The sequence below is a fragment of the Rhinoderma darwinii genome, chromosome 7, assembly GCF_050947455.1.
Source record: "Rhinoderma darwinii isolate aRhiDar2 chromosome 7, aRhiDar2.hap1, whole genome shotgun sequence".
Taxonomy (NCBI): Eukaryota; Metazoa; Chordata; class Amphibia; order Anura; family Rhinodermatidae; genus Rhinoderma; species Rhinoderma darwinii.
In genome coordinates, this window is record NC_134693.1 from 127768955 (window position 1) to 127784596 (window position 15642).

Sequence of the window (15642 nt, forward strand, 5' to 3'; positions counted from 1 at the left end):
CCTAGACATCAATGGGCGACTAGGTACGCAAAAACGCACCAATATTGGACATGCGGTGAGTTTCACGCAACGGACACTCACTGCGTGAAAACTCACGCATGTCTGAATAGCCCCATTGAAATGAATGGGTCCGTGTGATGCGAGTTATTTCAACGCACAGCACACAGACAAGGAACACGCTCGTCTGAATGAGCCCCTAGGGTCCTCGATCGACGAAACAGCTTGTCAATCGGCACTCATTTGCTCCTTTCACAAGTAGTTATGATCAGTCACATATGGGCACGAACGATCGTTACTAATATCGTTCGTCCCCATACCTTTTTATCATGTCGGCAGCACATTTCCCGGTTTACACAGGGAGATGTGGTACCGTCTAGCGACCATTTTTTTGGCTGCATAAACAAAGAGATCAGCCGATGAAAGAGCGTTTGCTCATTCATCAGCTGATCGTTACTCTGTTTACACAGGGCAATAATCGGGAACCCTTGTTTGTCAGATCATTGGCCCGTGTATGGTTTTTCCAACCATTTATGGACACTAATGGTTGGCGAGGGATCCATCTGCCATAGAGTTCCCAAATGGTGAACATTGACCTCTATTCCCAAAGAAAATGGAAGTTGCGTGTCAATCACAAGGAGTATTTCCAACATGTTGGAAACTTTGAGTGTGATATTCCAACTCAACCTAACGTATAAGGTAGTAAAATATTGAGGAGAAGCATTGCATTGATTGTCATTGGAGTATGATGCCATGTTGACGTTCTACTAAAGAAAGCCAACAATTTTGATTTGTTTCTTTCTGGCTTCTGTAATAGTCAGAGAGAAATTCTTGTTTAGCCTGGACAATTAGGCAAGGTTTTATGAGGACACGTCTTTCAGAATCCCATTTTCTGAAATTCGAGTCTGCAATTTTGCAATAACAAATGACAAGAGTTTGCAAATGGTTTAATTATCTGGTAAGCAGGTCGGCTGAGAAACACATTTTTCAAATAAATTATTCTATAAGAAAATTGTAAAACGGATACTTTATATTGCCATGCATTAGAACCAGCAGATGTGAACTGCAAGCAGATGGAAACAGGACATACAGGAGAGCCATCATTACCATTAGTAACGGAAGTCCTCTTCCTTTGTCCCTATAACTACTGACAACCCTAAAGGAGCCCATACACATTAGACAAAGCTTGGCCAAAACTGCCGATTTCAGCAGGATTGGCCGATCTAATGTGTATGGGGGCCACTGCCAGGGGTGTCTGGAAGCTTATGCCCCACTCTCTATTGAAATAAATAAGCGGCTGAGAAGAGTGCACCTGGCGGAGTCGGAAGGAATAACTGTTCGGTGAAGGAGCTTGTGGCTGACAGTTATTTAATGTGTGTGATCACATTAACTTTTTCTAGATATTTAGACGAACAAGAAAAAACACAGCGCACATGGTACGTGAACCTGGATAAAATATGCTGAGTTTGGATGAAAAGGTGGTCAAAAAACGCTCACCTGGTACAGTTGTGCTAGGAACAAAACATCCAAATATACGTAGTCCCAAAGCACTCCTAAGAGTGTTGGTTAGTCACAGTTGCAGCCTGGTTCCTAGACTGGTCTGATTCCATCCAGAATAATGGAGTAGGGAAGATAAAATCAAGTAAAATATCGGATCCTTTTTCCTGGGGCGACTTGATAAACAACATTCTGTTTTTGCACAGATTAATAGAGGTCCAGATAAGATTAATCTCAGAAGATTTATTTGTATATATTAAAACGACGCGTTTCGGGGCCAGATCGGCCTCTTCATCAGGTAAAATACAAAAAACACGTTGTTTTAATATATACAAATAAATCTTCTGAGATTAATCTCATCTGGGCCTTTATTAATCTGTACACAAACAGACTATTGTTTATCAAGTCACCCCAGGAAAAAGGATCCGATATTTTACTTGATTTTATCTTCCCCACATTAACTTTTTGGATTACTCAAGGGTCTAAATCCTTGGCATCAATTCTTGGTAAACATTCTGGAGGAATGAATAAGACAGTAAGTGGGGGACTCCAAGAGAGTTGAGCTCTCCTAAGAGGACCTAAAGGAAGGCAACGTTATACACATTGGTCTTTCCGTTCATACCTTCATATGTCCCAACTTCAAGTAGAGTTCCACTCTGTTCCAGTGCCAAAAACTCCTGTACTGTCAGAAATCTGTAGTCCACACCGGGGACTTCTCCTTCTCTAGGTGGTCGTGTTGTGCCTACAAAACAGAAAAAAATTCAATATTAAAACAAAAATGTTATTAGATTTAATCAAAAGTAAGCCATCAGATACAAAAAAAAAAAAAAAAAAGAAGAAGCTAATTAGATGGTTGTAGATAGACAATGGCTTTCCATCTGTTATGGAAAGAAGATTTGGTTTATAGGCACTTGACGTTCCAGAAGAACTAGACACCAACCCTCCCCTTAATAAAGATGAGATTTAAATGTTTGACTGTATATTTGGCCTATAGTTTTTCAAACATTTACAAGTATGCCTAGTCAAAAAAAAAAAACGTAAGACTGTCCTAGATTGTTAAGAACGTCATAAACCTCTGATGTCCACTGAATCAACTGTCATTTTATGTATGACTTTATAAAGATATCAAGAAATTTCGATAACTGAGGAGCCTTACCACGGAAACACTTCATAGACCATGTTCTACTGCACTCGGAGACTGAAGGCTCAGAGGATCTAACATCTGGTCTATGACAACCACGGGGAGGGGACAATGACACCAGCTGTCGGCTTCAGACAACACTTAGTGGCTAGATTGCCCTCAGCAAGAGAAAACCAACTCCGGCCCTTTGACACAATATTTGGATTTTGATTCAGGAGAAAATGATTACAGATGTAACACCTTCAGACAGTTGTCAAGGACACTCCAAAGACTTGTTTGAAAAATATCTCATATAGGTTCAGTGCAGCAGTGAAATCCATCCCTGGTGTTGGGGTTGAAGTGTGAACTACTTCACTTTAGACAGGTAAGCCTTCCATTGTACACTGCAGTTGTAAGTCAAGGAGCATCAAGAAGCCTTCCGGTACTAATTCCCTATCAGCAATGATAGGGAAGTAGTACGGACAATGAGTACTGAAGGAAGTTTATTAATAACAGGAAGTATAAATAATTGGTAGTGTACTATTGGATTCAATTTACTTTGGCTAAAAAGTCTTATTTTTTTCATAACATGGTGGATAGAACTATAGATGAGACAGACAAACCGAAATATAGGCAGACAGACAGACCGAACGAACGATAGACAGACAGACAACTGTAACTAGAGAGATTGATAGAACGATGGAATGATAGAACGATAGAACGATAGAACGATAGATAGATAGATAGATAGATAGAAGCAAGATAGATAGATAGATACTCCGATCGCTCGTCCCCATACAGTTCTATCGTATCGGCAGCACGTCTCCCTGTTTACAGGGAGATGCGCTGCTGACAACGATAAAAGTTTATGCATTTAAAATTATGTAATTAGCCGATGAACGAGCAGTCGATCATTCATCGGTTGATCGTTGTCCTGTTTACACACGCCAATTATCGGGAACTATATACATATCTCATGCAACAAGGTGAAATTCATAATAATTCACTGTAATGCTGAGACAAGGCATTAACATTAATTCTTCACACAGAATTTAGCGGAATATTGGGTGGCGACCCACACCGGACTTCTTTGCATACAAACCTCATTTTAATAGCGGAGACTGATCTACAGCCACCCACAATCTTGACAGGGAGGTTTAAATATTTATTCTCTGGTAGGAGGATGCAAAAGATTTTAATTAAAATAATAATATTAATAGGCACAACCCTTCAGCTCTAGAACATATAATTACGGAGGTGGCAAACAGAGCAATATGCTGGGAAAATACTTTTAAAATTTTTACTGGCTTCAAAATCCTGATGAAAATAGAGATTGCAGATGTAGCAGAGCTATATTTGTCATCTAACCCGGTCTTTTGGACATGATGAAAAAGTTTGCCTGCAGCCCTATGAAAAGTCACAAATCACACATCTCATGTGCCAAATGGCACACTCTGTATAATAATGCCCTAAATATGAGTCATATAAACATCACAGAGTAGTACCCCGCTCAGGACCCCCCTTTTATGAGCCAAAACGGATCCAGTCCATCCATGTATCACATATTAGTTGCCCATTCATTCGAATGACTGGCATGTAATACTACACTTCTCCTCCAGAGGCCACTGCAGGGGAAATGTGTAGCCAGATGTGGCTTCTCCTGCCAATAACAGTTGATCGCTGGGGATTTCTGAAGCCAGACTCATGGCAATCAGATGTTTAAAGAGGTTATCTCAAGAAGACAACCCCTTTAAAGAAGGAGATTCTATGGCAAGCCATGAACACCACAAATCCATGCAGGGCTATGGTTACATACAAAGGTATTGTATCAGTGACCTATCATTGCAGTGCAGCCATCTCATCTACGCTTATCTACACATTATCTGATAAAATGTCAGGACTGGCATTCTCTAGATAATTGCTTTGGATGTGAGCAAATATTTAAAACAGCATTGGAAAGAAACAGAAGAGACAGGGTGGGTAGGGAGGTGTGAAGCCAGCCTTCCCCCACTGTCTCCTGAATACAGTGACAAGCTGTTTGCTGGACACACGCTCGGCAGATGGCAAAATCAAAGGGTTTTTCTAAGCCGTCTGGATGTGTACAATGATTACAAACCTCACTTAAAACAAACCCACAATGTTTGCTTTCTAAAAGGAGAAAAGCAAACATACTTTGCATAAAAAAAAAGTGTTTGCGACGTTACAATACAGATTCATATATTCACAGCAGATTGTATTTGATGTCTAAAAAAGTTTAAAAAAAGTTGTAAAAAAGATGGAGACAACCGTATTGGGTTTAGGGGAGCACTATACAGGAATGTGCCTTAGTTTAAAATAATATTCCTTAATAGGAATGTCCTCGCAAAATAAAACACCCAGTACAACAAAGTTCAACAAATGCTCTAACCAAAAGTTACCAAAACCAAATATACGATGTTAAATAATAATAAATCTTTATTTATGTAGCACCAACATATTCCGCAGCACTTTACCGCTCATAGGTTACATGTACAGACAAAATCAGATATTACATAGTGACAAAACTACAAACAACTCAAACAAGAAGAGTAAAGTTCCTCTTACACTGGCCAATTATCCGGCAAACGAGCGTTCAAAGAACCCTGTTTCCCGATAATTGCCCTGAGTAAACAGCGCAGCGATCAGGAGATGCTCGTTGATCAACTGATCGTATCTTTTAAATGTGTCAAATATTATCATTGTCGGCAGCACATCTCCGTGTGTAAACAGGGAGACGTGCCACCAACATGATACAAGTGTATGGGGACGAGCGATCGGAGTAACGATCACTCATCCGCATACGAGCCCCTTGTGAGAAGAGCAAACGAACGCCAATCAAAGAGCTGCCTCATTGATTGGCGCTCCTCGCACGGGCCAAACTTGGCCGGCCTTTAGGGCCCTGCTCGCAAGAGCTAACAATCTATGAGGTGTTAAAATGGGGCGTCTGGTTTGGAAAATACATTTTCAAATACCCTATTAGGGTATTTCTAGATTATATAGGTGATTATTCTATACCTCCATCAGTTAGCCGGAATAGATTAGGGCTACAAATAACGTCTATCTCTGGGGAACCCGGCATGTCCGTGCATTACATGAACAGCCCATTGATTTTAATGGGCATGCTGTAATGCTTTGTTTTTCCCTGTGGTGGCGCTAAAGGAGAATTGAACACATGATGTCAAGTTCCCTCAAAGATTACAGATCCATTAAGTAGGTTAGTAAAAAGTAGTGGACAGATGGTAGGAATTTTGACTGCAGGATCAGACAACACAGGGGTTGTTTGTAGTCTGTTACCATGGAAACACTTAGGTCTGCATAGGAGCTGTAGACACAAAACAGTGGGCTAATTTTTATTCAAGATGATTTTCAGAGTTGCAATAGCAAAAAAAATAGTTGCTTAGGTGTACAAACCCCATAAAAAAAATCAACATACATTTGAGAACAAATCTTCATCTAGTGCAATTGTCACCCCCCCCCCCTCCCCCCTCCACGCAGCAGTACATAGTCTTTCACTTCTCCCAGCCCACATGAAACAACTGCCTAAACATTATTTCCTCAAATGTTTGGGAGCATAAATAAGCATTATGGGGAAATTTGTAGGTATGGTCCTTAAGGGGTTGTCCCGTTTAGAAAATCCATTTTCATATAGTCTATTAGGGAATTCTGACTTAATAGAGGGGGGGGGGTCATCTGTTTTGGATTCAAATGTCCTGGCCAAAGTGGCGAGCGGCTGCAAAGATCATCTCTCGCTCTGGAGGACCTGTCCTGTCCTGCTTTAGACAGACAACCCATGATATGAATGAGCAAGGTATAATGCTTCATTTCCCCTGTGGTGGCACTGCAGGGAAATTGAACCCTTATTACCAGGTACTGCCACAGATCACTGCTCATCGCTAGGGATCCCAGCAGGGAGACACTTTGTGATCAGCTTATTGTGAAGGGACTTTAACAAGTAGGGATTGTCCAAAGCGGAGAACCCCTTTATGTTCTATATGTTGATAGCACCCTTCTATCCAGGTACAATTGTTCTTGAAATAATGCAACTTGTGTTTTAGGTTTAATGGCCCCTTAATGATAACCCCATGATAACAAGTCACCACAATTACAGTCTTTACCGATCAGCGGTTCACTCTTGCATAACAGATCATCGTAGACTATAGACAGAACACTGGTCAGGTTCTCCGCTTTCAATGTAATTATGTTTACAGCTCCAATTAAAATTCACATGGGGTTGCTGACAAGCTTCACAACATCTAATCTCTACATGTTGTTTATATATATTTAGGTATTAGTTACTGTTCCTCCACGGAGACTGAAAAGTATTAATTGATTGTACACTGTCAGCCCGGCTTATGTTTTTTGATTAATTAGCAGATTCCCATTTTTGGCAGTTCTTTCCCAGTTAATACCTTCTAATTTATCACCTCGTATAACTAAAAACATTGCGACCACTTGTTTTCATGCCGTGTTTCCTATTGTAGGGATGGATAAAATTACTGTACACTTTTTGGAGCCCATCAGACCAAAACCAGAACCAGTTTGACTTTTATTAGCGGCCGGGCAATATGGAATTTCCATAGACTTCAATAAAGTTTCTAGGCATATTGACTACCTGCCTGCTGGAAAGGTGTCCAGCCCATGTATAGCATTATAAACAACCTACGGTTGGGTTACAGAACGGCATTTGCTGTGCCACATGATAAAGCAACCCTACCATCTGATTTAATCCACAGGCAAATCATTTCATCACATTACCATATAAATAGGTGTGATGCGATACGGCCTAGGGACAAGACAGTACAAACCCAACTTTCCAGTACAGCCAGTGTCAGACTGGAGTTCTTAGGGCCCAACCTCCATTTTGGGGCCCATTATTGAGTTCGAACCTGGAACCACCATAGAATCCTACAGAATTCTGGTGGGGCATTCCGACCAAGTGGGGCTAATGGTGGCAAGCAGCTGTTCTTGACTCCTGTCTGCCGAAAAATTGATCGGCCAGGATGGAAATTTTGGCCAAAACGACATGTGTAGGTCATGATGATTTGCCACTTAAAAAAGACTCTATGGGGCTTGCGTTATTTTATTTTTTTAAACTGACTCACTGATCGGCCAGTTTAGTCCCTTCTGATGCTGGCGGGATCATTCGTACGAACAATCCCACATAGGATTAATCATCCACATTGCGGCCGATAATTATTTTGAGTATATGGCCGAACTTTGGGGCCAAACACACAACTGTATAACAGCCACTTGACATTTTTGACAAGATTAGTGTAAATTGGGCAAGTTTAACTCATTGATCATCTCTGACTTTACCTTAAAACCTGCAATTTATTCCATTTGTACGTAAAACTAATGACACTAAACTCAGTCAAAAATATGAAGTATCGGGCAATGTATTATTATACATAAACAATGGAACAAGAAATCTCTCGGCACCACCAATTCCTATCATTTACATATAGATATAGGAAAGACTCCGAATTAAAGGTGTTGTACAGTATTAGAAAAGATGGCTGCTTTCTTTCAGAAACAGCGCCACAACTGTTCATAGGTGGGTTCTGGTATTGCAGCACAGCCCCATTAAAGTGAAAGGGGCTGAGCTGCAATACCACATTAAACCTGTGGACAGGTGTGGTGCTGTTTCTCAATGCAAACAGCCATGTTTTTCTAATCCTGTAACCCCTTTAATTCCATAAAGTCGGAGTCCCATCCCTTTGTGTCTCATATCGCTGTATATAAACATTAAAGAATATGATTTGCATTTCGAGCAATGTGAGAAAGTGACACATAAGCCTGAGGTGAAGACTCCATACATACTTCGAAGATATTTTACACACTTCTATGAGGCGATCCTGGCACCTGCTATGTTTTATCTTTGACGAGTGTTGTTCTGTGTCAAAAACAACAATTTTAAAATGAGTCATAAGGAGCAAGGAAACAAGGTCAGATTATGGAGGTCACGCAACAGACAAATACATTAGCGAATGTTTTCAAATGTGCGGATTCAGATTTAGCTATAGCAACAGGCAGTGATAAATGTATTCCTAGTAAGGCTTAGTTCACATCTGCGTCAGGGCTCCGTTCCGTCTGAGCTTTGTAGGAACGGAGCCCTGACTGACACAAACGGAAACCATAGGTTTCCGTTCCCATCACCCTTGATTTCACCATTGATTTCTACTACGGTATTCATTCCGTCAAAACGTCGGAACCCTTGCACAACTGACATAAACGGAAACCATTGGCACCGGATCCGTCACCATTGAAGTCAAAGGTGATGGAAAAGCAAACCTATGGCTTCCGTTTGTGTCAGTCAGGGCTCCGTTCCGACAGAAAGCTCCAACGGAACAGAGCCCTGATGCAGATGTGAACTTGAATACGAACTTAGACAGAGAAAATCAGAAAAGAAGAGCTGCATAGTTGATGGCCGAAGGTTTTTTTTACCATGATAGCCCTCTTTTAGCAAGAAATTCACTAGCACAATTAGTCCCACATTCGTAAGCGTGGGGGAAAAGTTATTGGAAGAACACTACCTGATCATTCGTCGTGCTAAGGTCAAACTAGGAACGTGAAAAATTCCACAAAAGCAACAAAACACATTCTAGTAATTTTGATCTTTTCAGGTTCCGAAAAACCCGTCTAACAGCGGTCTTGACTGACACCAATGGTCTGTAAAATATCTGTTATAAAACTAGCCATATACATTAAAAATGAAAGACTGAAATGGCTGATTTGAACAATTTTCGGCCAATCGACCAACCAAGCTCTGCCGAAAAGATGATAGGACATTTTGGAATTTTTTTTGCCAGTTGTTGAGACGAAACGGCGTGTGTATTGGGTGATGGGCCAATTGTTTGCCACTTTAAAAATCGTGTCGAAAACGGTTTGGCAAACTAATGTCCCTGATCTGCTAGTTCAGTCTGGCATGCTAATGGTTAGATTGCCTATGCGAATGATTCGACAAAACGGAATAACCGAATTGTGGCTGATCTTAATCTAATGTGTATGGTGAACTTTACTCAGTCCATTAATATCTCAACCATTAATCAGATCTACCTATAGTATTGGACCAAGTGTTGCCAATAATACAAGTATTGATGACCAAATTTTGTGGTTTTCACCAAAGTCAAAAAGAGCAACAATTGAAATTGAGCCACTCCGTGAAAAAAAGCTAAAAACATCTCTGTAAAAACATTAAACATACCCTGGTCCTCATCTCATTCTACTTTCGCCTGTTGACAAGATGTTAACCTTTGAGACTTGTTTTAGGTTGACTACTAAAGAAAGAATGGCTATTATAAATTTTCTTTCTCGTTCAACAAAGACAACAGAACACTGGACACATGTTATAGGAGAGACTTCAGATTTCTAGCCTGTTGACTACAAGAAAAATAGAAATGGCCTAATGGAACTGTGGGTGGCCAATTTTAGAAGGAAAAAAAAACAGACTCTAGTTTTATGTCAACAAATTGGAAAGTGCACTTCCCTCAACACTATCTGATTTTCAGTGGGTGATTTGATCTACAAGAGGGATGTTTGAAATGTTTGCTGTCAGAACGGTAACAGACAAGATGACCTGACCTGTATCTCTGCAGGGCAATCCTGCAGAGAAATCAACCTCTGGAAATAGTCAACAGGCAGAGGAAAAAAAAAAAGGAGTATAGCGGACCATACAAAAAGTAATTGTTAGCCAAAACGGATGATTTTGGCTATTTCGGATGACTATCCTTTAAAAGTTATATGCAAAAGATCATTCACGATGGCCAACAGCAGACTATTGTCTACCAAAAATGTGATCGGTCAGGTTGGATTTATTTGTCCATGGTCAGGTGAAAATCCAAGTATATGGCATGATCGGCCAATTTGATATTTTGCTGAAGCCCAGTTTGTTTGTTTTTTATTTCTTCCTACTCTGCCAGTTTAGTCTCTGTAAAAACCATTCACATTCTGCAGCTGCATTCTGGCTGATCAAAATCCTATGTGTATGGCCTTCTTATGTCTATACTGATGTAAGCATTCAACCAATGTAACGACAGCGTCAGACGGGAGAAGGGCCAGCTCCCGGAGCCTCTGGGCACTTGGGTAACAAGAGTCAAATTTGGCCCCTGTCTACATCACCCTCAGCTTGTCTAATATAGAGCATCTCTACCCAGATTTCCTTGGGCCTTCCAAGCCCAGTAGACCCTAAGATTTGCTTGGCTCCTGACATGGAAATATCAGTAGAGACATGTATATACAGTATAATATACCAACAATAGAGCTTGGTCTGCATACAGTAGATTTATCTAGTTTGTTGACTTAATCATAAAAGAGAGACAAACAATTCATTAGAAACTAATGTTATAACTGAAGATGAGTGATAATTTTTTCTTTTTTTCATGTTCTTTTTATAAAATTTACATTTTCAAACAAACAATTACAATACACGACCTAAAAATGTCCATAACTCATATTTAAAACCACTTAATATAACTTATATGTATATTCCAAAGAATCTAAAAATAAAATAAAATGAGTGAGAATTCTAAAACATTTCATCCCCCACCAGATGAACCCTCGGATATTTATTCATGGTCAGATTATTCCTTTAACAACTCGACATACACATTGGTAAAATTAAAGTATTTTTGAATGGAAAATCATCTAGATCACAGAAAAAAAAATATATTATTTCTTGATTTGCCTCCATATGAGATATTTTTAATTATCCATAAATACAGCAATGGTCACATTAGTAATAAGTGGCCAAGCGTTTGAGCCATAGAATCAATTTCCATTGATCAATAAGCAATCTGGTTGCCACCATAGAAGAAAAAATGGTGACCCCTGAAAGGGGTTCTCTCACAAAAGTGGTTTATAGGACGTGTCTTGAAATCACTGATTCGTGGGTTTGGCTACTCGGACCCCTATATAGGAGTAGGCTGTGCATAGTATACGTAATTGTTCTAGAGTAAAACTAATTGGAGTTATGGAAAGTGTTGAGTGCTAACCTCTAATGAAACTCGCCTCTTCCTATTACACCCTTTTGCTAAAATGCAGAGTGACCACACAAATGTGGCCTACCCTCCACTGGCAGCCAGGACTTCGCATATACTCTCCCCCCCCCCATTTGTTTCAATGGACGGTGACCGTGCCATCATGACCTGCTAGTCCTGTTCCCAAGATCGTGAAGGTCCAATCAATCTAACCCACGTGATCATTGTTTTACAGTATGTCCTGTTGACATGACATAACACACATTTGTGGGAACACCCCTTTAAATCCAAAAGGGATGAACTCAAACACCGAACATCCCCTTCACTGTAGAGCATTTACCTATAAACAGGACACCACATTTTGGATACAAATATTTATGGAAATGTAGAGCCGGAAAAATCACAAAGTGAGTATAAGACAATAAAAATACAAATCATCCTTCGTTACTTTGATACAATATGGATTCTTATATGGAAAAAGCCTTTAAATCAGCCCAATAGGGGTCGAGAATAAACTATAGAGCAAATTGTAATTCAGATTGAGGATATGTGATGTTTATGATTATCGTTGCCGATTATTACACATGTTCATCTTTACTATTACTTTGTTGACATTCAGTTTTGTAATGAGATCGCAATATTTCCTGCCATGTATTGTCTTTTGTATTGCAATATAATCAGGTTTTATTACCAATCATCTTTAAAAGAAATGTTACTAGATGAAGGTCCTGGAAAGTGCGAATAAGATTTACACATTCAATGACAATTTGCAATTACTTTAACCAAGCTGTTAAGTGTAATGAGGATCCTACAACGCTATAATGCATTGTATATTTCATACTACTAAATGAACAGATCTGAAATGTACAAAGTTTTCGCACCTTGGATATGTATGAAATCTCATTAGCTGGTTAAAATAAGTGCAATATGATATAAACACCAGAGTTTGTGGAATTATCATTCATTTAATACATGTATCAACCCCTGACGAAGCACCAGCGAAACGCGCGTCGGGTCTAGCAGCGGTCTCCCCTTCCGGTCCTGATCCCTAGGCTACCCTTGTACTGCGTAAGTGTAGGTATACTGCTCACTGTATGTTATATTTGCTTAAAGAGGTTCTGTCACCAGATTTTCAAACCCCTATCTCGTATTGCAGCAGATCGGCGCTGCAATGTAGATTACAGTAACGTTTTGTTTTTTTAAAAACGAGCATTTTTGGCCAAGTTATGAGCATTTTTATATTTATGCAAATGAGCCTTTCTTAAGTACAAGTGGGCGTGTATTGTGTGCGTACATCTGGGCGTTTTTACTTGTTTTACTAGCTAGGCATTGTGAATAGAAGTGTATGATGCTGACGAATCAGCATCAACCACTTCTCTTCGTTAACACCCAGCTTCTGGCAGTGCACAGACACACAGCGTGTTCTCGAGAGATCACGCTGTGACGTCACTTTCTGCCCCAGGTCCTGCATCGTGTCGGACGAGCGAGGACACATCGGCACCAGGCGCTGGGTGTTAACGAACAGAAGTGGATGATGCTGATTCGTCAGCATCATACACTTCTATTCACAACACCCAGCTAGTAAAACAAGTAAAAATGCTCAGATGTTACACACAATACACGCCCACTTGGAATTAACTTTAAACACGCCCAGTTGTACTTAAGAAAGGCTCATTTGCATAACTATAAAAATGCTCATAACTTGGCCAAAAATGCTCGTTTTTGAAAAAAAAACAAAAAACGTTACTGTAATCTACATTGCAGCGCCGATCTGCTGCAATGCGAGATAGGGGTTTGAAAATCTGGTGACAGAGCCTCTTTAAGACTGCACTTGTTCTATATATAGGCATTTATCTGTGCAAACGTACTATGCCTAGCACCTGCCCAAAACTATTGACCTATGCACTTTAGCTTTCTTTGGGATCGTGTGACTAGTTTTACATCTGGGGGGCCATGCTGCTTTATGTTCTGATTCCATCTTCTTATGAGGGTCCATGTTATTTTAAGTGTACAGTTGTTGTTTTTGTGATTTTTTTGTGTCTAATTGACTTTAATAAAGATTGTTTGTAATTTTTTCAACTATTTGGTCGTGACTTGTTTCTTTTTCTGGTTTATTATACTAGTCACTAGGACTATAATTTGGGGCATTTTTCGGTTTGCATGTAGCAAAGTAGCGGTAAGGCTATGTTCACACGGGGTATTTTGCCGAGTTTTTTGACGCGGAAACCGCGTCGCAAAACTCGGCAAAAACGGCCCGAGAACGCCTCCCATTGATTTCAATGGGAGGCGTCGGCGTCTTTTTGCCGCGAGCAGTAAAACTGCCTCGCGGGAAAAAGAAGCGACATGCACTATCTTCGGGCGCTTCCGCCTCTGACCTCCCATTGACTTCAATGGGAGGCAGGAGAAAGCGTATTTATCGCTGTTTTATGCCCGCGGCGCTAAATGGCCGCGGGCGAAAAACGGCGCGAAAATCGGCATGCAGGGAGAGGAATATCTGCCTCAAAGTTCCAAACGGAATTTTGAGGCAGATATTCCTCCCCCAAAATACTCCGTGTGAACATAGCCTAAAGGTACCATGTGCGCTTTGAAAACATTTAGTTTTTCTAAAAAAAACTCTTAAATATTGTGAGGGAGGTGAACAAGACGGGTACAAAGGGAAGAGGATTAAAAGAAGGGGGTGGAGAAAGCATGCTTCATGGGGAACGCCTACTGAGCTCTGAACATGCAGCTCCACAAGCTGGCAAGTTATACAATGCAGGCTTCGAAAATAGAAGAAGCAAAGCAGAAACTGGACAACAACACAGCACAACTTGAAGTTCTACAGGTAAATAAATACATATATAACCATAATTTTTTTTCCGTGACAAAAGTGCACACACACACACACACACACACACATTCTCCGGGACTATGTATGTGCAAGATAGACTATGAGCTTCACTGGGTACAGGGACTGATGTTAATGATATATTCTATGAACTGTGCTGTGGAATATGTTATTGCTGTATAAAAAAACTGAAAAATAAATATGAATACATAAGCCATGCTTCTAGAACTATCCACACACACACACACACACACACACACACTAGATACAAATATGACAGAATGGCCAATTTTCTACTGGTTCAGCTTATGGAAAAGGATCAGGAAAGATTGTTTATGTCTAGCCCTTTACTGCTACTGTACCAGGCTGTTTGAAATTTTTGGGGGGATTTTTCTTTGGAGGGGGGGGGGTGTGTCGATTGAGATGAAAAATATTATGTACATCTAACCAGCCAAATGCCACTTACTTACTGTAGGTCAGCTTGGGGAGGACGTGTCACCTCTCCTGACATGGCTATTTCAGAAAATACTTTGTATCCACACAAAGTAACAATTTTGGAAAATGTATTCCTCGATATCTTCGTTGTGCCATTCCTTTCTTATTCCTCTATAAGGGGTTGGCTACTTCAAGAAAACGATCAGGATTGCATTTAGTAAACTTACTATTTGACTTTATATGCAGTTCAGCATAGTTTTCCCGGAGGCAAAAGCCACGCCCCTTGACTTTAAAGATGTATCTTCCTTATACCCGCGGTTCCTGTCCAGAATATTGCTGAGGATGGAGGACCATGTAACTAGATACATTAATCTGCATCCTACTTGCGTCCTGGAAAGTAGTGCAGGCCCAGTGTGTTACAATAGAGGATGAAGAACAATGGGGAAACGGTGCTGAACTGCAAGGTCGAATAGTAACTTTACTGAAATACTGCTTAGAATGCACTCCTGATATTTTTCCTAAAGTCCAAACCCTTTATAAGTTTATAAATAAATTAACAACTGGGTGTTACCATTCCCCTTGTCATAGGGGTGTGTCCCTACACAGTCTCACTCTGTCAGCACTGATTGGACATTGTCAGCCTGTGTAGGGACACGCCCCCAAATGTTATCACCCAGCTGTCAATTTATTGATAGATTTCTAGGAGGAATAATAGAGGAACGACACAACACAGAGTTCTATGAAAAGAAGCTTCAGAATTGTTGTTTCATGTG

General features: G+C 40.3%; 1 protein-coding gene across 7 annotated transcripts in view; it reads right to left on the reverse strand.

Annotated features, from left to right (window-relative positions):
• The window catches only part of MAGI1 (membrane associated guanylate kinase, WW and PDZ domain containing 1), a 381212-nt gene that overhangs the window by 95516 nt on the left and 270054 nt on the right, over positions 1-15642 (reverse strand). For all 7 annotated transcript variants that reach the window (XM_075834000.1, XM_075834001.1, XM_075833999.1 and 4 more), the window contains one exon: positions 2117-2236. In XM_075834000.1, the coding sequence (XP_075690115.1) occupies positions 2117-2236 (120 nt within the window). The remainder of the gene's footprint in view (positions 1-2116; positions 2237-15642) is intronic.